Consider the following 21,862-nt stretch of genomic DNA (forward strand, 5'->3'; position numbering starts at 1 on the left):
GGACGCCCCCCCCCTCCCCGTTGGAGCCAATTTTCTTCTTCTCCTCAGCCACACGCGGACTCCCGTCGGTATTCGCCTAGTCATGAGTATCCTGCTTCCTAGCCGTGAGTCTCCTGCTTCCGACGCACCTAACAGCCGCTCTATCGTGCGTTCACCGTCACCGCAACGCCGCCGTTCTCCGTCGCCCCAACCCCGTCGCTATCCCTCGCCGACTAACTATGGATCTTCCCGGATGGAAAACTAGATTATGCAGCTCCTGGAGGTAGTGCTGCATCAAGTGCGACTGACCCAAATCCTCCGATGACGCTACCTACTAATAAGAACTTGCTGGAATTGCATGTGGACGGTCTTTATTTGACGGCTTTAGTTGACACTGGCTCAGGTGTCTATAATGAGTGCTTGTCTGTGTCGCCTCCTGAAGAGAAGTACTCACGCCTGCCGCAACACAAGCCGTCCTTGTTGCCGATGGTGGACTGTAGCCCTCATTGGAATGTGTACCGCTCGTATTAGACTTGCCGGCCGTGGTGCTCCTGTTTTATTTACCGGGCTAGACAGTTGCCCTCATGGCGTCATTTCCGGGATGGACTTCTTATCGACGCATTCTGCCCTGATTGAGTGTGCCACCGGCACTCTCTATTTAAAACATCCTCTTCTCCTGAATTCTCATCCTGAACCCCCGAACAATCTGTGCACCACTGACTTCTTCCGGATACCGCCTAAAGCTCTCACATTCATCGAAGTGGCAACACCCTCTCCCGTGCTCAACGGTGATTATATCGTGACGCCGATTACTGATGTTCTACTGGCGCGTGACATTACTGTCCCACACTCCATCGTAACCATGGCCTCTAACCAAACACATTTACCTGTTATCAATTTTGGTTTTATAAAACAATTGCTACCTCAAGGAATATTCGTCGCCACGCTAAGACCCTTAATTATAGACCAGGTAACCTGCTTTGTGGAAGACCTATGTCCCGATCACCCGCGTCACTCGCAGGATGCCACGCGCCTGGATGCAACCTTACGCTTCATAATCGCCCCGGACCTCGAACCTGAGAAGTCAGCCACGGTTTGCCGCCTTATGGCTTTATACCACGACATATTCGACATAGACAGCCATCCACTCGGCCAGACTTCACTCGTCAAGCTCCGCATTAACACAGGTGATTCCCATCCCATTCATCGGCGACCATACCGGGTGTCTGCCACCGAGCGTAAAATAATTCACCAAGAAGTCACCAAGATGTTAGCCAAGGGAATTATTGAACCCTCTTCGAGCCCATGGGCGTCCCCCGTTGTGCTCGTTAAAAAAGAAAGATGGCACGTGGCGCTTCTGCGTGGATTACCGTCATCTGAATAGAATCACGAAAAAGGATGTTTACCCTTTAAAACCCCGCATCGATGACGCTCTCGATTGTCTCCACGGCGCCCGATACTTTTCCACAATAGACCTACGTTCCGGCTACTGGCAGATTGCTGTCGACGAAAAAGACCAAGAGAAGACTGCGTTTATAACTCAAGATTGCCTATATCAGTTCAAGGTTATGCCGTTCCGGCTATGCAACGCCCCAGCCACGTTTGAGCGCATGATGGACTCTCTGCTACAAGGGTTGAAATGGTCAACATGTGTTCGTTATCTTGACGAAATCGTTCTATAATCCCCAACGTTTGAGGCCCACCTTCAGTGTTTCTCAGCTATTCTGGACATATTCTGTACCGCAGGATTTCAATTAAACTCGTCGAAGTGCCACTTCAGACGCCAGAATACTGCGGTGTTGGGCCACCTTGTCGACGCATCTGGAGTGCAGCCGGACCAGGAGAAAATTCGTGCAGTCACCAGTTTTTTGTACCCCGGTCAGTCAACGACGTCCGGAGTTTTGCAGGACTTTCTTCCTATTTTAGAAGGTTTGTGAAAGGTTTCGCACCCATCGCTCGACCTCTCACTGAGCTTCTTAAGAAAGACATCACGTTTGCGTGGGGTACCGACCAAGCTGCTGCTTTTTCTCATCTAATCACGCTTTTGACGACTCCACCCATATTGGCTCACTTTCACCCATCCGTTCCGACAGAAGTCCGAGCCAATGCTAGTGGTCACGGGATTGGAACCGTCTTAGCCCAACGCCAACAGGGACACGACCGAGTTGTCGCCTACGCTAGCCGCCTCCTCACAGCTGCTGAGCACAACTATTCCACAACAGAGCGTGAATGTCTCGCTCTTGTTTGGGCAGTCTCAAAGCTCCGCTCATATTTATAAGGCAGAAATTTCTCTGTAATAACTGACCATCATGCGCTATGTTGGCTTACGTCACTGAAAGATCCTACTGGCCGGCTCAGGTGCTGGGCTCTGCGACTGCAAGAGTATACCTACACGGTGACGTACAAGTCCGGACGCCTACATCAGGACGCCGACTCTCTGTCCTACTACCCGGTTGCTGAGTCGAGCACTATACTTGACACCGACACCGGCCCTTGCGTCTTTTCTCTTTCTCAAATGACATGCATCGGGGAAGAGCAGCGCCGTGATGCGTCTTTGCGTGTTATCATTGAGCGCCTCGAATCACCATCTTCCAATCTGCCCCTTCGCTTATTCGTGCTCCGCGATGGTGTATTATCGCCAAAATTTGGAGCCAGATGGACCGGCCCTGCTGCTTGCTATTCCGAAACACCTTCGCTCGGAAGATCTAAATGAACTTCATGACCTTCCGACTGCTGGTCACCTTGGTGTCTCACGCACCTATGACCGAATACGCCGACGCTTCTTCTGGCCAGGGCTTGCACGCTGAGTCAGAAGATACGTTGCGGCTTGTGAGAAATGTCTGCGCCGCAAAACGCCATCGACACTTTCCGCCGAACGCCTTCAACTACTTGACATTGCGTCAGAACCGTTCTTCCGCGTTGGCTTGGACCTACATGGCCCTTTCCTCTTGTCTTCCTCGGGTAACAAGTTGATAGCTGTAGACACCGACTGCGCCACGCGTTATGCCGTCACACGAGCTCTTCCAATAAGCTGCACCACAGACGTCGCCGACTTCTTCCTCAAGGACGTGATTTTGCAACACGGAGCCCCATGGCAGCTGCTTACAGACCATGGCCGCACCTTTTTGTCGAAGGTGATAGTCGACATCTTGCAGTCCTGTCAAACGAGACACAAGCTGACTACGTCATACCAGCCGCAAACCAATGGACTCACGGAGCGTGTAAATCGAACTCTTACAGACATGCTCGCTAAGTATGTTTCTCTTAACCACACCGACTGGGATCTTGCGTTGCTGTTTGTCACATTTGCCTATAATTCTTCGCGCCATGACACTGCCAGTTGCTCTCCATTTTTTCTGCTGTTTGGCTGAGAACCATTTTGCCTCTAGACACCGCCATACCGTCCCCTGCGGGACCGACCAGTGAATATGCCATGGACGCTATCACTCGGGCCGCTCACGCACGCGAAATCACCCGTACTCGCCTTCTAACCTCTCAAGAGAAGCAACGGCGTTTGTATGACCAACGACACTTCGACTTACACTTTCCGACCGGTTCTTTGGTCCTGCTCTGGTCTCCCACCCGTCAAGTTGGCTTCTCAGAAACACTGCTTACTCGCTACACAGGTTCATACCGAGTCCTTCGTGTGCTTACTCCTGTGACATATGAAATCGGTCCTGTCGCCCCATCGCCTTCATGTGCCCAACAGGCTACCGATATTGTACAAGTTGCGCGCTTGAAGCCCTACCACTCTTATAGTGACGTTGACATTTAGATGCGCCGAGACGGCCGCTCTGCCGCCGGGGATTTTGCTACATGCATGCAAATTGAGATTCTAGCGGGCGACGTGCGTTTGTGCCTGACGAGGACGACGAAGAGTGGTCTCCGCTCGGTGTCTGGTCTACCAGTTACGCCGCTGCTGCTTCTGGTTTGAAATACATTTCATCCACAGCCTAGTAGATACGGTGTCTCTCTTCCGTAACAATATGAAGAGGCAACGAACGTGAGAAAACTTGCTGCAGACAACATGTATCTTGACTTCAGTAACAAGCAGGAGGCCGATAATATTAGCGAGCATATCACAGATCGAGTTACAATCTCCAAAACAAGGTTCTGATTGCGTCGGGAGAACTCTCACGTGGTGGCTTGAAGCATTAAGGTCTTCGACAGTTTGAAAAAACAAAATGGTGGATGTTCTACGAACGATAATGGCTAGTTACTTGCTTTGCGCGCTTCTTCAGGTTTAGCAATAGTGCAGCGGTGGTATCTAGTGCGGTATTCAGGACCACACCAACCACTACGGAAGTACGAAGTTTTTCATGCTTACACTATGCTCCCTAAGCTCACTGAATAAGGTGCCAAAATTCTCTTTCAATACCCTCCAAATATCAAGAAATTCAAATGCCGCGGTCAGCCATCTCGCGTGTGCGGTGCTTGCGACGCGCGAGCGCCGCGTGCGCACCTAAATCTGGCCATAGCCAGCTTGGAATAGGACTTTAGAACGGCCTCAAGCAACAAGGTGATTTCGAGTAGTACGCGTGCCCAGAATTCTTTTATTCTGTGCGTTCGACATGAAGCGACTGCTCCTTTCTCACCTTCACATGTTTCAATGAGTCATGTGCACGTTTTCAAGAGATCATATTGAAAAGAAGGCTAAAATCGTGCCCCACCTTTGGTTTCTCAGATCACCCCATCATTTTACTTACATAAAAAACTTATGGACGGATCACAATATGCACCGTACTTACGAGTTTATTCTTATATTTAAACCTTTTTTTCTTATCGCAGACGCCATATCTCGTCCAGTGGCTAGTTTCACTGGGCCTGGACCTTCTAAATGAGACTAGACTGGCGAATGTCAACCCTGTGAAGATGATGGTGCGCGGCTCTCTCGACCTCGGAGTGCAAGTCGTGATCGCCATTTTTTTCAACGCGAAGTACTTTCTTAATGACAAGAGAGTGATGCAGGTACGTAAAGAATTCCTCCACTTACGTTCATGCGCAGTAAAGCAAGAAAATCAGTACATAAGGCTGCTACAGGTGGGGTGGCAGTTCGTATGAACATACGTTACAATCCGGAGAACGGAAATTCGGATTTCAGCATAAACATCACCACGTGTGCCCACTCTGCTTAAGTTATACTCATGATATAAGTATAACAATATCTAGTTTGGTCATTTGGTCCTTTGAATAGCGTTGACCCTTTTCCGGGACGTCGGAGACTTCTGGAGTGTTTATTGATCACTGAAGTTCCCACACAAACTCCGGCTTGAGTGGCTGGTTTTAGTACAGCAACATATGGTAAATTTCGTGCACTTTAGTCAACGATTTTGTCATCGAAGCTCTGCCCAACGCAACGTATTTATGAATGAATTTCAACCTTTTTGTCGGCTAATAGGAGTTTATTTACAATAGTCAGCAAAATGGACGATCTCCCCGAAGGGAACCATGATGGGATGCGAAGCAGCAGAGGTGCGCACGACGCGCACTCGGCTAAAACGGGCGTCGACGCAAGTGCTGTAAGAACGGTTTGCAGCTAAACTCGGTGCAGCCTTTGTTCCAGTAAACGTGTCTTTGAAACGCAAAGACATGGGATGCGGGTTTAGTATCGCGGAAGTTTTAACGCAGATAAACGAGCCAAAAGAGTGCTCCCACTCGACGTGTGGTCAAACGTTCCGGACAGTGAAGAGGGTGAAGCGAGAGAGAAGTGGGTTGCGAGCAGGCGGGGGAGCAACACCACCTTGATGTGTTAGGAGGAGCCGGCAGCTGCAGCAGGTGAGGGAGATAGTGACGTCAATGCACAGCTGCGACTTGACCTACTTGGTAGTGTTCCAACAACTGCGGCGGGGAGAACGCGGTGTGCCACGTTGGTACACAGAAACGGACGGACAGTGTTACACATGCTAGTCAAATTGCTGCTCCGTATCGAAAACGTAGTTATGACGCAAGCGGAAACCACGTAGCGCTGATTATTTGCAAACTTGAACGGAAGGCAAGTTATGGTTGTTTGTGTGCAGCCTTCATATCTTCTTGGTTCCTGAGAACAGGTTCTTCTTGTCGTGAAAACTTAATGAGCAAGTGCTGGTAGCATAGCCCTTGCCCCCTCCCCTCTTGAAAACGTTTTCGCCATGACACACAAACCGCAAATGACTATATGTCAGCCTAGTCGAAATCTAAAAAGAACCTGAAATGGTTTTTACGACTTTGTACTAACATATTGGGCCGGTTGACTAAGTCATAACGGTCCTTTAGAGACTGATTTGAGCTCTCCGCGAAAAGTGCAATTTATTAGAACGCTTTGAGGCTGCAAATTGCTACAGATCGGTGGAGATTGCTACAACTTGGCAAAACACGTTTTTAATCGCTCATTATCAACAGAGTCACATGCTCTGGTCCATCAAACCACCGCGGCTGCTGATTTGATTGGCTCTCATGGGCTGTAGAATGCGCAGAAAATCGACTGGTAGGGTGGGGGCACATTTCGGTGCAGATATGAACACTTGGTGATCTTCGTTATGGTTGCCAGACAAGTGCGTGCTTCTGGGCGCACTGTGTGATGGCCTCCGAGACTGCGCGCAACTTGAGGGCGCGTGATCTCGAAAGTCTAGAGCGGCAAACTTTCAAATCGCAAAGCGCGCTCGTGAGAGTTCTGTGATCACCAGTGACGCCAGCGCACATCATGAATTGAGGAAGCCAAGATGAGGCAAGACGAGGGTATGATATTGCCACAGAGATTGCTCCTACTAATTATTTTACAAACAGGACCAACGGGACGCTATGTGAGCGTCTACAGTGCCTCGCAACTAACGAGACGCTATGTGAGCCTCTACAGTGCCTCGTAACCAATGAGACGCTATGTGGGCGTCTACTGTGTCTCACGCCTGCTCACGCATCTTGGGCAGAGCAGCTCTTGCCTAGGGTGGAGGAGCACGAGCCGGGAAGACTGACGGAGTTGTTCAGAAATGGACACGTAGGTGGAACGCTTTTAGCGGACTCTTCTTTGTGACATAGCTACTTTTCTAGGCACAAGTTCGCCCTCAATAAATCATTGTGCGTGTTCGCCCTCTTGTATCACGTGACATTCTGGTGGAGGTGCGGGGTATGATTGGAAGTCCCCTCGGCGTAAGACAAAGAAGCCCTGACCCCCAGCGATTGGAGCCTGGCGAACTTACTCCGGTACACCAGCGTTCAAGTCGCCGCCTCCGAGGTGAGTCACCGGAATTCGGACCACTCCTCACTACTCCAGCAATATGGGCAGCGGTAACCGCCAATTACAGAGAAATGGCGAATCCAGCTTCAACATCTGATCTCATCGTGTCTCCCCCGTGCTTACCTGAACCCTTCCACGGTGACGCGCACGAAGATGTGGAAGACTGGCTGAAGCATTTCGAGTGGGTCGCAAGGACGAATACCTGGGATGAGGCGAGGAAATTGGGCCGCGTGTACTTTGCGTTGGAAGATGGAGCGAGAATATGGTTTGAGAACCACGAAGTGTCAATAGCGACGTGGGAAGACTTACGGCAGCAGTTGCTTGCTGCGTATGCCAGCACGGATCGCCGGGAAAAGGCTGAAAATGCCCTTCAATCAAGAAACCAACGCACGAACGAGAGTGTCAGTATGTATATTGAGAACATGTCCCGCCTCTTCAAACGAGCCGATCCAAACATGACCGAAGAAAAGAAAGTGCGCCATTTGATGCGTGGAGTCAAACAGGACTTATTTGCAGGCCTGGTTTGCAATCCTCCTCGTACCATTGCTGAATTTCGCACAGAAGCCACGACCAGAGAAAGAGCACTGCAGCAGCGTGCTCGTCACTACAATCGTAATGCCGGTAGTGAGCCCGTGGGCGTCCTTTTGGCAAATCGAGACAGCAGCAGCGAGACGCTGAGGAAGCTGGTGCGTTCCATCTTCAAAGAGGAGCTTCGTAACATTCTCCAACCGCAAGTAATGCCGACAGTTTCATCTCTCACATCCGTCATCCGTGATGAAGTTCGGCACGCCATTCTTCAGCCGGAACCAGAAGTGCAACCTCTTCGACTTCAACAATCCCTGCAGGAACGCCATGTATTAACGTACGCAGACGCTTTACGCCAACCTGCCGTCCATAATGCCTCGTTCGCGACTTCCCGCCAGTCAGCTTCGACCAGCCCACCTTTTCTTGGAGAGCAGAGACCACGGAAGAGCGATGTGTGGCGCACACCTGACAGGACACCGCTCTGTTTTCACTGCGGAGAAGCTGGACATCTTTATCGACACTGTCCATACCGAAGGGTTGGTCTGCGTGGGTTTTCTGTGTATGCTCCATGCCCGCGTAATGGTGAAAGGCCTATAGAAATAGAGGAGTACTTTTCAAGGCACGGATCTCTAGCCGCTAGCTTCCAGCACCAGCCAAGGTCACCAGCACCAAATCGTTATCGATCGCCAAGTCAGCGACGTTCAATGTCACCACCAAATTCACGAAACCATCGGTCAACAAGCCCGCGTCAGGAAAACTGAAGCCAGCGACCTGGGAAGCAAGGCCGCTGATGTCCGACAGAGCAAAGATCCTCCGTCAAGGCCCTAGCGAAGCAGTGACGAGCAGAAAATGACGACAAGTATAAGTAAAGAAAAAGCTTCTTCAGACTTGCGTGTTACTATGGACGGGCGGGAATATAGCGCATTGGTTGATATTTGTGCCGAATATTCAGTCGTAAGCTATGCAATCGCAAAAAATTGAAGAAAGTTGACGCCTTGGAGTGGACGAAAAATACGCACGGCTGGGGGCCATGTGATAACACCTCTGGGAAGATGCACCGCCAGGATCGGCATTTAGGGTGCCACTTATGTCGCTGATTTCGTAGTTCTGCCAGAATGCTCGAGAGACGTAATAATCAGAATGAATTTCTTGCTAGATAATGGCGCCATAATAAACCTGCAGATTTCTAGCATTTCTTTTTCGAAAAAGCTGGCCATAGACGAGGAGACGGGAAGTTCTGCATTGCGTGTTATCGACGGCGACGTAACCGTGCCACCATGATGCAGCGTCCTGGTTGGCGTAAGGAATGATGCATTCGTCGACTCTGAAGGAATAGCGGATGGCAATGTCGAGCTGCTGCTAAAGAAAGGTATTTGCATAGCTCGAGGCATTATTCGCTTACGTGGTGGGCTTGCCAGCGTACTGCTCACTAATTTCGGAAATGAAATTCAGCATGTCGCAAAAGACACTGCCATCGCTTTTCTACACAGCTTTACTGTAGTTACCGACTTACGTGCCATTGCGTCAGAGCCGCCTACTTCGGAAACTACGCATGACCTTGGAACATCAGTTTCAATCAGCCGAAGTCTATCGCCAACCGAGAGGAAAATCCTGGAAGACCTGATAGATGAATTTGCAGAATGTTGTTCCACCTCATCAAAAGTACGTCGCACACAGATCATGAAGCACAGGATTATGACAGAGGAAACAACCAGGCCAGTGTATCAAAACCCTTACAGAGTTTCGCCGAAAGAACGAGAGGTTATAAAGAGCCAGGTGCAGGAGATGTTGCAGGATGATGTCAATCAGCCATCTAGCAGCCCGCGGGCGTCGCCGGTAGATCTCGTGAGAAAAAAAGACAACACGTTGAGATTCTGTGTAGACTACCGGAAACTAAGCAGCGTAACCAAGCGGGATGTATACCCCTTACCGCGTATTGATGACACATTGGATTGGCTACGGCACGCCAGATATTTCTCTTCGCTCGACTTAAAAAGCGGATATTGGCAAATCAAAGTGGATGAAAGAGACCGTGAAAAGACCGCTTTTGTAACCCCGGATGGCTTGTACGAATTTAAAGCACTACCTTTCGACCTCTGTTGTGCGCCAGCGACATTCCTGCGCGTGATGGACAGTGTATTCATGGGGCTGAAGTGGCAGTCATGCCTAGTCTACTTGGACGATGTTGTGGTATTTGCTGCGACGTTTGACCAACATGTAGAGACTGCGGTCAGTGTTCAGGCTCTCCAGTCGCCCGGCTTGACAATCAAACCAGAAAAGTGCCAGTTCGACTCCGACAAGCTTCGTTTTCTCGGACACTTAATCAGCGCTGAAGGTGTTGGCCCTGATCCTGACAAGATTGCGGCGGTCGCAGGATTCCGAAAGCCCAGAAAGAGGTGCGTCGACTTTTGGGATTATGCGCTTACTACAGACGATTTGTAGAAAATTTCTCGAAAATCGCCGAACCTCTAAACAAACTCACAAAAGACGAAGAATCATTCGCTTGGGGTGCAGAACTAGAAACAGCTTTCAACGAATTGAAGCAACGTTTGCAAAGCCTGCCGATTCTTGCCCACTTCGACGAGATCGCTGACACGGAACTCCATACAGACGCAAGCAATATTGGTCTCGGCGCAGTACTGGTACAATTGCAAAATGGAGAAGAAAAAGTGATAGCTTACGCCAGCCGAACCCTTTCAAAAGCCGAAAAAAACTATTCCGCGACAGAAAAAGAGTGTTTGGCAGTGGTATGGGCAATCAGCAAGTTCAGACCATACCTCTACGGAAGGCCGTTCCGTGCCGTCAGCGACCACCACTCACTTTGCTGGCCGGCGAACTTAAAAGACCCGTCAGGACGTCTTGCCAGATGGAGCCTCCGACTGCAAGAATACGACATTACTGTAGTATACCGGTCTGGGCGAAAACACACCGATGCCGATTCCTTATCACACTCGCCCTTTGGCTCTACTCCTTCAGAAGAAGATGACTCGACACTTCTCTGTGTGATGGAAGCCTCAGATATTGCGGAGTATCAACGAGCTGACGCAGAACTGCTCCCATTGATCAAACACCTCGAAAGGCGTGCCGACCAGGTCCCACGTGTATTTAAGAGAACATTATTTTCATTCTGTCTCCGTGAAAAAGTACTATACAAAAGGAACTTCGGGCATAAAAAAGAGAAGTTCTTGCTCGTCGTTCCGTTAGCATTGAGACCCGAAATCCTAGAAGCTTGTCATGATGAACCATCGTCTGGTGACTTGGGCGTCAGCCGGACATTTGCCAGAATTCATCAGAAGTATTACTGGTCCGAGCTGCTGGCGTCAGTGCAGCAATATGTGAAGACATGTCGCGATTGTCAAAGGCACAAAAGACCACCACTGAAGACGGCCGGCCTGCTCCAGCCCATAGAACCACCTGCTACACCATTTGAACAAGTTAGAATGGATCTTCTTGGACCCTTCCCAATGTCATCATCAGGCAAGAGGTGAATCATAGTCGCCACCGACTACTTAACGCGGTATGCTGAAACCGGCTGGCTTGAGCGAGGAACGGCAGCTGAAGCAGCCAAGTTTTTCGTGCACAGCATAGTTCTTCGACATGGCACCCCAAGGTAGTAATCACCGACCAAGGAGCAGCCTTCACGTAAGAATTGATGCAATGTTTGATGATAATGACGAACACCAGCCATAGGAAAAGCACTGCGTACCATCCCCAAACGAAGGGTTAACGGAACGCCTAAATCGCATGATTGCTGACATGCTGTCGATGTACGTGGACTTGGAGCATAAAACGTGGGATGAAATCCTGCCTTACGCAACGTTCGCCTATAATACGGCCCTCCAAGAGACCACCCGCGTCATCACATTTCAGCTTGTCTATAGTCGCATAGTCAATTCAACTCTCGGCTCCATGCTCCCAGTCGACAATGACCACTAGGAGCCATCTGACGTTGACGAATTTCTGCAGAAAGCTGAAGAAGCGCGCCAGTTGGCAAGGCACCGAATACGTCAACAACAGTTCAAGGATGCGGACTAGTACAACCTGCGCCGCAGGAGAGTCAAGTACCAGCCAGGTGATCAAGTATGGATCTGGACACCAACACGACGCCGCGGCCTGTCAGAAAAGCTCCATCGACGGTACTTTGGTCCATACAAGGTCCTTCGCCGGCTAGGTGACCTAACCTATGAAGTAATCCCTGACGGATAAGAGCACTCGAAACGGCAAAACCATGAGGAGGTCGTCCACGTTGTCCGCATGAAGCCATACCACGAAAGAGAAGGAAACATCTACACCCTCGACTATTAACCTTCCGAATTCACGCATCGAGACGATGCGCATTTCGGAGGGGGAGTAATGCCACAGAGATTGCTCCTACTAAATATTTTACAAAGAGGACTAACGGGACGCTATGTGAGCGTCTACAGTGCCTCGCAACTAACGAGACGCTATGTGAGCGTCTACAGTGCCTCGTAACCAACGAGACGCTATGTGGGCGTCTGCAGTGCCTCGCAACCAACGTAACGCTATGTGGGCGTCTACTGTGTCTCGCGCCTGCTCACGCATCTTGGGCAGAGTAGCTCTTGCCTCGGGTGGAGAAGCACGAGCCGGGAAGACTGACGGAGTTGTTCAGAAAGGGACACGTAGTCGTAATGCTTTTAGCGGACTCATCTTTGTGACATAGCTACTTTTCTGGCGACAAGTTCGCCCTCATTAAATCATTGTGTGTGTTCCCCCTCTTGTATTGCGTGACAATATAACTGTCCAAAGCGGCCTCGGTACAGACCAAAGGTCCCTAGATAAAAGAAGTTTCCAAGGTAGCGTCACTTCTTGTTTTGTGCACCGTCCTCCCAACTCTCGAGCCTACTCCTCTTTTTCTTCGTCTTCTGTGTCTGTGACTGGTGAATTCGTTGCACGCACCGTTGCCAGTGCATAGTGGTGACACTTATTATAAGGCAAAAGTTTGAAAATGAGCGCGCATGCGCGTATTGTTGCAATCAGATTCTTGGCGCGATGAAAGACGAAAGAGAAGTGTTTCACTTAGCATCAAGTAAGCCAACGGCCAAACTATCCTAGAAAGCTTCGTGGTGCATTTCACAAAAAGGCTTTCGTGCAACGCCGTCGACGTATGTTGACGCTGGTTTGCGAGGGGAACTAAACGCCTGGAGCCGCTCTAGTGCATGCCCGTTGTTACTAATCAATATCTGTGTCTATGCACGTACAATTCCATGCAGCGTGTTTGATGAATGCAAGTGTTTGATGAATGCACTCTGGGATACATTTCACGCCAGATCAGCGGAGCGCATGAGCCACTAGCTCTAGAACGCCGCATAAAAAAGCTGAAAGGCGATGCTTGTCGACCCCCTCGACGCCACAACTCTCAATTGATATTAACTTGCGTACAACCACAGTACGGTACCGCGGTATCTTCTTTAATCACCCAGAAAACACAACATGCAGCACGATTACCTACCATCGTGATTGCGTTAAGAAAAAACTGCTTCGCGGCGCTACTATTCATAACCTCAAGTATTTGTTCCAGTTTGGCCGCGTTTTTTCCTAGCGTGTGCACAAGCAAGCCATGATCACTTGTCACAAGGTCACCACAAAACTCTGCTCTTTGGCCACTGACAGTATCTAGCAGGAAGCGCGTTCAGTGTGCCACAGTATATGCACAAGCAAAACACACTCAGAGAACTCGATGAACTACGATCAAGGAGGTTAAATTAAGTTGCTCGAGTAGGGACTCTTGCCCACAAGTGAAGCCGTGCTAACTGTAGGATGGCGGCTGTAGCAGTCATCTTACTAGGGGCAGCATGAGTGTTGGCGTTTGGCAATCGAGAAGGAGCGTTTATCTCGCATGCCCAACGAGTTTAACGTGCCAACCTTTTCGGGTCAGCTTGCGCTCAAAGTGCGTCCTTGTGACACTAGTTTTCTTTACTAAGGCTTGAGACCAAGGCAAATTATATTAGAGAATTATTTATCAATACTATTATCTGCGAAATATTTTTTTCGGAAACAACTATGTTTTAATTTATAATAAGAGTAGCCTTTAAACTAAGAAATTGAGCTGGTTGATGTCTAAGTTGGCACCACCAGAAAATAGCGTGTTTCTGAAATCTTGGTTTGGCAAAATCTGGCTTCACTAGTGCTGGCAAAGCATTGCGGGAGCTTCAAATCTAGCGTGTTTTTTTCGTAGCGTTAGCTACACTGGCCTCGCTGAGCCAATTTTGCGTGGCACTGGTCTGCCTATGCGCAATGATGCTCCGCCGCCGCCGAGTGTGGTTCATCCCCTTTTCCTATCCCAACAAGAGAGGCTTGGGTGGAGCACCTGCTCGACAGCTCTACCTTGGCTGCACAACGCTCCTTGGTGGAGCGCGCACGGGCCGCTTCCAGCTCCACTGGCGTCCCGGAATAGGGTCTTGCCACTCTAGCACGCCGATGGGCCACGTCGGCACTCTCTAGTAGACTTTTTCTGAAATAAATGTTTTTTACCACCACCACCATCGCCGCTAGTGTGCGCGCAATTCGATGCGCTGCGCAGACGATCAGTGGTGTCACGCACCGGAGCCGGCACCTCTCTCGCACTCGGCTGCGGCCGCGCGCGACTCGCCGCCGCCGGTGTGGGCTTTCCAGAGGAGTGCCGTCATAGCCTTGGTAGACATATGGACGCCGACGCGCGCGCCTTCCCTGTGCAGTCACCATCTGACACTGCGCTTGAGCCGGTTGATAGCGCCTCTGACTGGCGTTTCCCACTGTGGTATAGCCATAGAGAAGGAGAGTGCAAATGCTGCTCAACGGTGCAGTAGAGCGGAGGAGCTTAACTCATCGGATCCCGCAGTAGTTGCCCGGCAAAATAAATATACATGTGCCACATAGTACGTATATTGTGTGTGTGTCATTAAAACAGCTGTCAGCATGATGTCTGGAAAGCTAAGAATAATCAGCTGAACTTTTGATAACGTTACGTATATCCTGGCATAGCTGAGGTAAGCCACTGACATTTTTTTTCAACCTCATTGGCTACGGCATACCGCGTGAGACGCCATGGGTAATGGTGTGACAACGTTGCCAGTTGAGTAACACAAATTCCGGTTTTTGTGTAGCACCGTTTCTATAACCATTTCTATAACTTTTGCACAATTTCTATAAGTAAACGTTTATTCTACGTCTCATTTCTTCTATTTGGATATATTTCCATCTGTTCGGCAATGCCACTGAATGAAAACATTCCCCTTTTATTGAAGTTGTGAACCTTCTAAGGGGCGCTCCAGGCAAGCAGGTGAGGAGAAAAAGGGAGGGTGTTGCTACTACGCAAATTTGTTTTATCTGGGGACCTTGGGTACACGGTGTGTTACTAAATTTGCGGAGTGTGTGGTTTGACGATGCGATGACCTAAGCGACTAAAAAACTTCAAAAAATTATTTCAGCGTTTCTTTAGGATCAAAACATCCCCCCTCCCCCAAACAAACAAAAAAAAGCTGAGCACACCCCTGGCTAGCTCGGTTAGCTCAGGTGTTCTACGTGAAAAGTGCGCACCACAAGTACTGCTTTGTTTGGATACCTTCAGAGCAGTCCTTCTTGTCCTGATATCGCAATAAAAATCTGTTGTTTGGCATGCATTCATTTTAGAGTCAGGGTTGCTTTCGGTCTAAAAAGCTTGATTTCATGGTATCCCTACTTGAGCGTGCACATTTGACATAACTTCACTCGACAGAAGTACAGCTCTCTCTCTCTAATTAGGACAATGGAAGAAGGCAGAAAAGGGTATGATTATTTCCTGTTAAGCTGGAACTTTGTGTCTACTCTGTAGTTGTTCCTGTGGTTATACGTTAATGGAAAAATGAAATTTTCTTCTATTCACTTGTATTTGAAGTGCACTACATAGAGCCTCATAGGCAGCGTCATTCTATTCGCTACAAGTTGAACTTTTCACGTTTACTTTTCATGCCCTCCATCCGATCGCCTGCGATGTATACGCTCAGCGTAACAACCACATAAACGCAGCCGATTACTTCGCGAAACAGAAGCGCACAACTTGTCAGTTTACAGGAAACGTCAAAGTAGGAATGCGACCTTTCGAAACCAGCAAAATTCCAATATTGCAGACAATTTATTTGAAGCAAACGGTGTGACAATTGAGCGAGACTGAAAGAAGCTAGTAGAAAATAGATGCCTGAGAAAAATGGTCATCAAAAGCGCTCATCCGACCTAAGCTGACAAGGTCAGAAGTTGAAAACCGCGCATGGGGAGATTGTTTTAAAAACAAAGGACTTTCAGAGAGTTAAGAAAATGTCACGCGACCTACGGGTCATGTGAAGTTGAGAGCTGCTAAGCGGTGAGGCGCTATTCTACAGTGCTATAAAAGTGCAACAGGTCACTCTACTTAGAGCTGGAGTAGCAGACTAGAATGCAATTCAGATGGTGGACCATTTACAATTGTATATTTACATAAAACGCGTGGTGAAAGATTCGTTCAAAAAGAAGATTAGGATGTGGTGTCACTGGCACTGTAATGAACTTTTTCACAAGAGCAGGATTCGCCACCCTGGTGTGGTACTTCTTACTTGGCCATTATATTCCTTGAGAATGCACTAACTAATCCTTGTTTCTCCGTCCCCAATGGTTGTGAAGGAACTCTCCAAGTTGGCGGTCAGGCCTGTGACGCAGAGAAGGGTGCTACAAATCTCTGAGTCTGGACAGGCTTCCTTTGAAATATGAACTTGGCTACGTTCAACTCCAGAATGCTCTCTAATGAGGCCAGTGTAGTTGGGCCATTCGAGGAATTAGAGGGTGTTAAATGGTATATATTAGGGCTCAGCGATGTTAGGAGGACACGACTTATACAGTGCTGAAGTACAGGCACATCTTATGCTACCGTGGTGTATCTAGTTGACAAAAAAGAATAAGGGGTGGGGCTTTTTCATGTACAGAAATATCCCTTGCAAAATGAACGAATATTATAGTATCAGTGAAACAGGACAAGCATCATAGGTTTAACAAAAAGGTACACAATGAAGTAGGTACAGACCTCCACGTATACATCGAGCCATGGTGATCATTTGTTTGAACGCTGCTCCGAAGGAGTAAAGTCCGTCATTAATAAAGTAATAACACAGTATACTATTCCTATGGGCGTCTTTAACGCCAAAATAGGTAAGAAACAGGCCGAAGAACACGCAGGAGGGGGGGGGGGTGAATATGGCATCGGCTATAAAAATGGCAGAAGGGAGTTATTAGAAGAGTTCACAGAACATAGTAATTGATGGATCTTAAGTATACCTTCTTCGGGATGCAAACTAGGCATAATTGAATGTGGCGAAGTCCTAATGGTGAAACCTAAAATATAACTATTTCTATGTGCAACCCCAGGCATGGCACAAATGTACAAGTAGTTGGCGTGATCTGATGCAGTCACCATAGTATGATAAGAACTCATATTCACCCAGATAAATAAAAAAAGCAAAGGCATGAACTGATACCAAGAAGCCAAATAATGAACTAGCAGAGCGAAGGAAAGACAGGAACAGAACACAGTTGGTTTGAGAACAAACTGGGGTTAGGGACATCGTAGTCAAATTCAAGACTAAAAAGTGAGCATGGGTCGAGAACGTAGTGCGTAGGCAGGACAACGGCTGGTTATTAAGAGTAACTGACTGGATTTCCAGAGAAGTCTAACGCACGAGAGGGATACAGAAAGTTAAGTGAGCCGATGAAAATAAAAAGTTTGCGGGTATAAAATGGCAGCAGCGCGCACAAGAGCGGGTTGATTGGCGGAGAATTGGAGAGGCGTTTTTCCTTCATCGCGCGTAGTCCAGATAATGATTATCATGACAAGCGTTCATTTCTTCTCGTTATTTTACAGCTTGATTCCGCTGAAGACCACTTGAAGTACTTTCAACGCAACATGGATCATTATACGAAGTTTTTGTTGCTGTATGGTGCGAAGCCGCCTCTTGACAAGCAACTCGCGGCGAAGATAAAAAAATACGACGACGAACGTGAGACGCATGCAGTTTTTTCCTACCGGGGCAGATTATCGTGAATGGTGCTGCTGCTACGTGCACATCGGCCATTCTGCATAAGCTAATGCTAATGCTGGTGCTGCCTGGTTACCCATAAGTTGTATAATTTTCTAGTTTATTTTGCCTGTGAGCTCATTTACAAACAAGAAACGCCTGTCGGTGAAAGTGGTACGAATGATAGAACACTTGCTCTTTCGCAACAAGAACAAGACCAGAAAATTGTTGCTCGTTCAATAATGCACCATGCCTGTGGAAATGGAGTTTAAGTTTACGCATGCTTGAGGAAATGTGGGCTTTCAAAATTTTCTTCTGTGAAGTGTGTGGTTACAACACTGATTGTTGATAAGCCACTTGACACATAAAAAGCGTAGAACAGTAGGCCGAGGCCAGACAGAGAGTGAATTAAAAGCACACAAACGAAGCACACACAATCAGCCGAGCTCATTATCACTACACAGGCACAGGCAAACAGGCAAAACAGAAGTGATGTCACAGCCCAGCAAATTGAAACGACCTCACTTTCAGGTTCTTCACCGGTAAATCTGAACTTAGATCTCGAGAAAACAAAATGATTTTTGTGAAATAGATCTAGAAGAAGAGATCACACAATTCATGATTTCTTTTATGAATTTTAAAGGCTTCCCGAAGCTCTCCTCTAAGCCTAGCCCCATGCCCACTTATCACTCAGCGCTCTTTTAATGATGGTCGGCATACGCAGCCTGAAACATAAGCGGCAAGGGTGCTTCTAATGAAATTTCATACGTCGCAAGCGTGTTTTTTTAGATTATCATTGAGGCAATGTCTCATTTTTTCTGCATACCAAGGTTTGCATGATGAACGCATCTTAAACACCACCTCACCCTTACAGGCAACATAGCGCTTTGCGTGCTTCTTGGTGCCAATTTTTCGAGCGAATCAAGAACATGTAGGGTGATCTGGCACAGATGTACTTTTTCACCCCATGCAAACTAAGCAGCTTCTGCCGATAAATGAATTGTGGTCATCCTGGTCGACGTTTAGTGAACTTGTCGAAATTGGCAGATCCCACGTGCCGTGGCAACCGATGTTATGCGTAGCACGAATGGGGAAAGTTGATATGTCACTTTAATATCAGCACACCGTTACGAGGTGGACTTGAATAATGCCGTAGATGACTTTTATGGCATGATTATCATGGTTGGATGTGTCAGTTACCTTCGTCGTCTATTCATGTCACGTGATACCAAATTTACTGTCACGTCACGCAGCTAGCAAGACATCCGTGAGCGCGCTATGAGGATAGCACGTGGCCACATTTTACATGACACGCATACCAAGATTATCATGTTTGGCCGTGTCATTTACTTTCGTCATTCATTCGCGTTGCGTAATGCCATATTTGGTATATTTGAAGCTAACGAAAGAGCCGTGAGCACATCATGCGCGTAGTAACTTGTCTTGTTCTCAGATGACATCCATCTAATGATTATCATGTTTTGCACTAGTCATGTATTTTTGTCATTTATTCATGTCTCGTAATACCAAATTGAGTAGCTGTGAAACCAAAGAAACGACCACAAGCGAACCATGAGCGTGGCGTGTAGCCACGACAAGTCATAACATAAAAATCATGACACACATGTCATGATTTCCACGTAAGGGTCTTTAATTTATGTTCGACAAGCGGTCATGTGCACCTTACCATTTTTGAAAAATTTTATGTGAATGATACTACCACAACAGCAGCAAGACCGTGATTTGTACATCATGACATTCATGGCATAAAACTTATGATTTTCAGGTTATGACTGCTCAGTTATGTTTGTCATACAGTCATGATATGCCATACCAATATTGGTATCGATATCATAGTCGAGACAGCCAGGAGACATAGACGTCGTAGGTGGCTAGATAGATAGATAGATAGAAAAGCTCAATGTCACTGAAGTTCGCTAAGAAGTGCTTCGCATTTAAAAACAATATCAGCGACAAAGTAGCGCTGCATTGTGCAACTGCAACCAGATTTTGTTATAACTGAAACAAGACTAGCATTATCATAACTGCATATCAATTTTTCTGTATATTTGTAGAGAAAACAGTTTCAATGTTTAACGGTACTGCCGACCTTGTTATGGCATGAGCTCTCATTTTATACAAATGGGTAAACTCTTATGAAAAACTTCCCGTGGTGCGATGTGTGCTATCCATGAGAACGAAAGCGTTAGTTCTATTTTCTGTAATATCTAACTTTCTTTGTCACTTCTTCTGCAGTTGAACTCTTCGCATCCGACTCAAACAGTGATCAAAAATTCGTGTCCACTGACATTTGGAATCTCGGCACTCTCACCAAACCATACGCTACTTCAGGTAGGAGGATGTTTTTTATCTCTTTCAACTACTTTTAGTAATTTTGCGTTTCGTACACTCTGAACATGTCAATGCGCCCAATGGTAAATTTGGCGAGCCCCGCAATGGTGGTCTAGTGGCTAAGATACTCGGCAGCTGACCGCAGGTCGCGGGATTGAATCCCGGCTGCGGCGGCTGCATTTCCGATGGAGGCGGAAATGTTGCAGGTCCGTGTGCTCAGATTTGGGTGCACGTTAAAGAACCCCAGGTTGTCGAAATTTCCGGAGCCCTCCACTACAGCGTCTCTCATAATCATATGGTGGTTTTGGGGCGTTAAACCCCACATAGCAATCATCAATCAATCAAATTTGGCAAAACAGTTCGTTTAACAATATGAGGCAGGCTGGGAGAAAAACTTGAGAAGCATCTTCACAAAATTCGACCCCTGAATGTGTATTTTCGCGTGTTTACAACACACTAGTCTGCATCAATAGCTAGTTCAACGAGTATATCAGCAAAAAATAGGCACAAAAAACGTGCAGCAACAAGATAATTAGCAACAATTCAACTCTTTTTCATTTAAAATTTACCTTATAAAAACAAAGTAAAGCTCACGTTGCAAATAGTATTCGCCAGTCTGTAGATAGTCCAATGATACACTCTAAGCCAAAATTCGGCAAAGTTGGACTAACTGCAGTAGTTAAACCAACGGACGAACGGTTCATCCAACAGGGACTAAATGCGTGGCAGTGCGTGTCGTGCGCAAACGCCCGGCAATAAAGGGACCAACAGGGAGGGCAACTGCGCCGCGATCGCCTCCTGTCGATGCTGCACTGCAATGCTTGGCGTGGTCGGGGATCATGAAAACAAGTTATATAGGCTATATGCCACTGTGAAAGCGAAGCACTATCAAACGAATAGAAGATGTTGTGAGGGGCAAGTAGTACAACACGCAGTCAGTGCACACAACAAGCGCCCTCGCGTTTTCACCATGCCGGCACGCGCGGGCCGAAAGCAAGTGAAAATTGCCGAACACGTGCAATGTGGATAACTCGCTTAAATGTGCTGAATTAGTTCGAACTACGATGAACACTGACAACGCTAATAAAAGGAAGCTGTTCATCAGCGGTCGTGTACCCACACAGTGACCGCAACTTCAAAGTGATATGTAGAAAAAGTAGGCTTCGCACGTCATCGGTATCAAGCTGGCTGCCGGTGTGAGTGCAATGCAGGCACAAGCGAAGGAAACGTCGCGTACAAATTCACAGAAAATGTAGCTCAGACGAACTTATGTCTTTTTCTCAATGCGACAATCGTTATCAAAAATCCAGCGTGTAGGCGATCGTGGACACGACTAATCGTGCGGCCGGCGGTACACAGGGAGCGACTTACCAGCACTATGAAAGAACCGTGCCTGCGAACGGTCTCGTCGCTCTAAGTATACAGATATCTACATCACCCGGTAAGACACCGCGAACATGGGACACTTACCTATTGTTCATTTGTGACAACAAAATAACGACGACGAAAATTCCACGCGAGCCGCATGTTGCGATCGTCGGTGGTCGTTTAGCCGTACTCATTGTAAGCCTAGCGACGCCGTCGGCAAGCCGACACGGTGGCATCGGTGGGGCGCCTGGCTGCTTCGCCGGCTTTCCCGCACAAGCGCCGCTGCTATCTTTGTGTTTGCGGACTCGCGCACCAGCACTGCGAACGCTGTTTCGGCCGACATGATCGAATGCCAGCTGATAATTCGTAGTCTCGGGCTGAAGGCATGTTGAAGATTAGATGGATTCATATA

At 47.9% G+C, this 21,862-nt stretch overlaps 1 protein-coding gene across 1 annotated transcript in view; it reads left to right on the forward strand.

Moving 5' to 3' along the window:
• LOC142802910 (membrane metallo-endopeptidase-like 1) overlaps window positions 1-21,862 on the forward strand; it is a 73,032-nt gene that overhangs the window by 17,145 nt on the left and 34,025 nt on the right. The window contains exons 5-7 of the mRNA XM_075887993.1: window positions 4,768-4,947; window positions 17,577-17,712; window positions 19,987-20,082. Of these exons, the coding sequence (XP_075744108.1) occupies window positions 4,768-4,947; window positions 17,577-17,712; window positions 19,987-20,082 (412 nt within the window). The remainder of the gene's footprint in view (window positions 1-4,767; window positions 4,948-17,576; window positions 17,713-19,986; window positions 20,083-21,862) is intronic.

The sequence above is a fragment of the Rhipicephalus microplus genome, chromosome 3 (assembly GCF_043290135.1).
Source record: "Rhipicephalus microplus isolate Deutch F79 chromosome 3, USDA_Rmic, whole genome shotgun sequence".
In the NCBI taxonomy this organism is placed as follows: domain Eukaryota; kingdom Metazoa; phylum Arthropoda; class Arachnida; order Ixodida; family Ixodidae; genus Rhipicephalus; species Rhipicephalus microplus.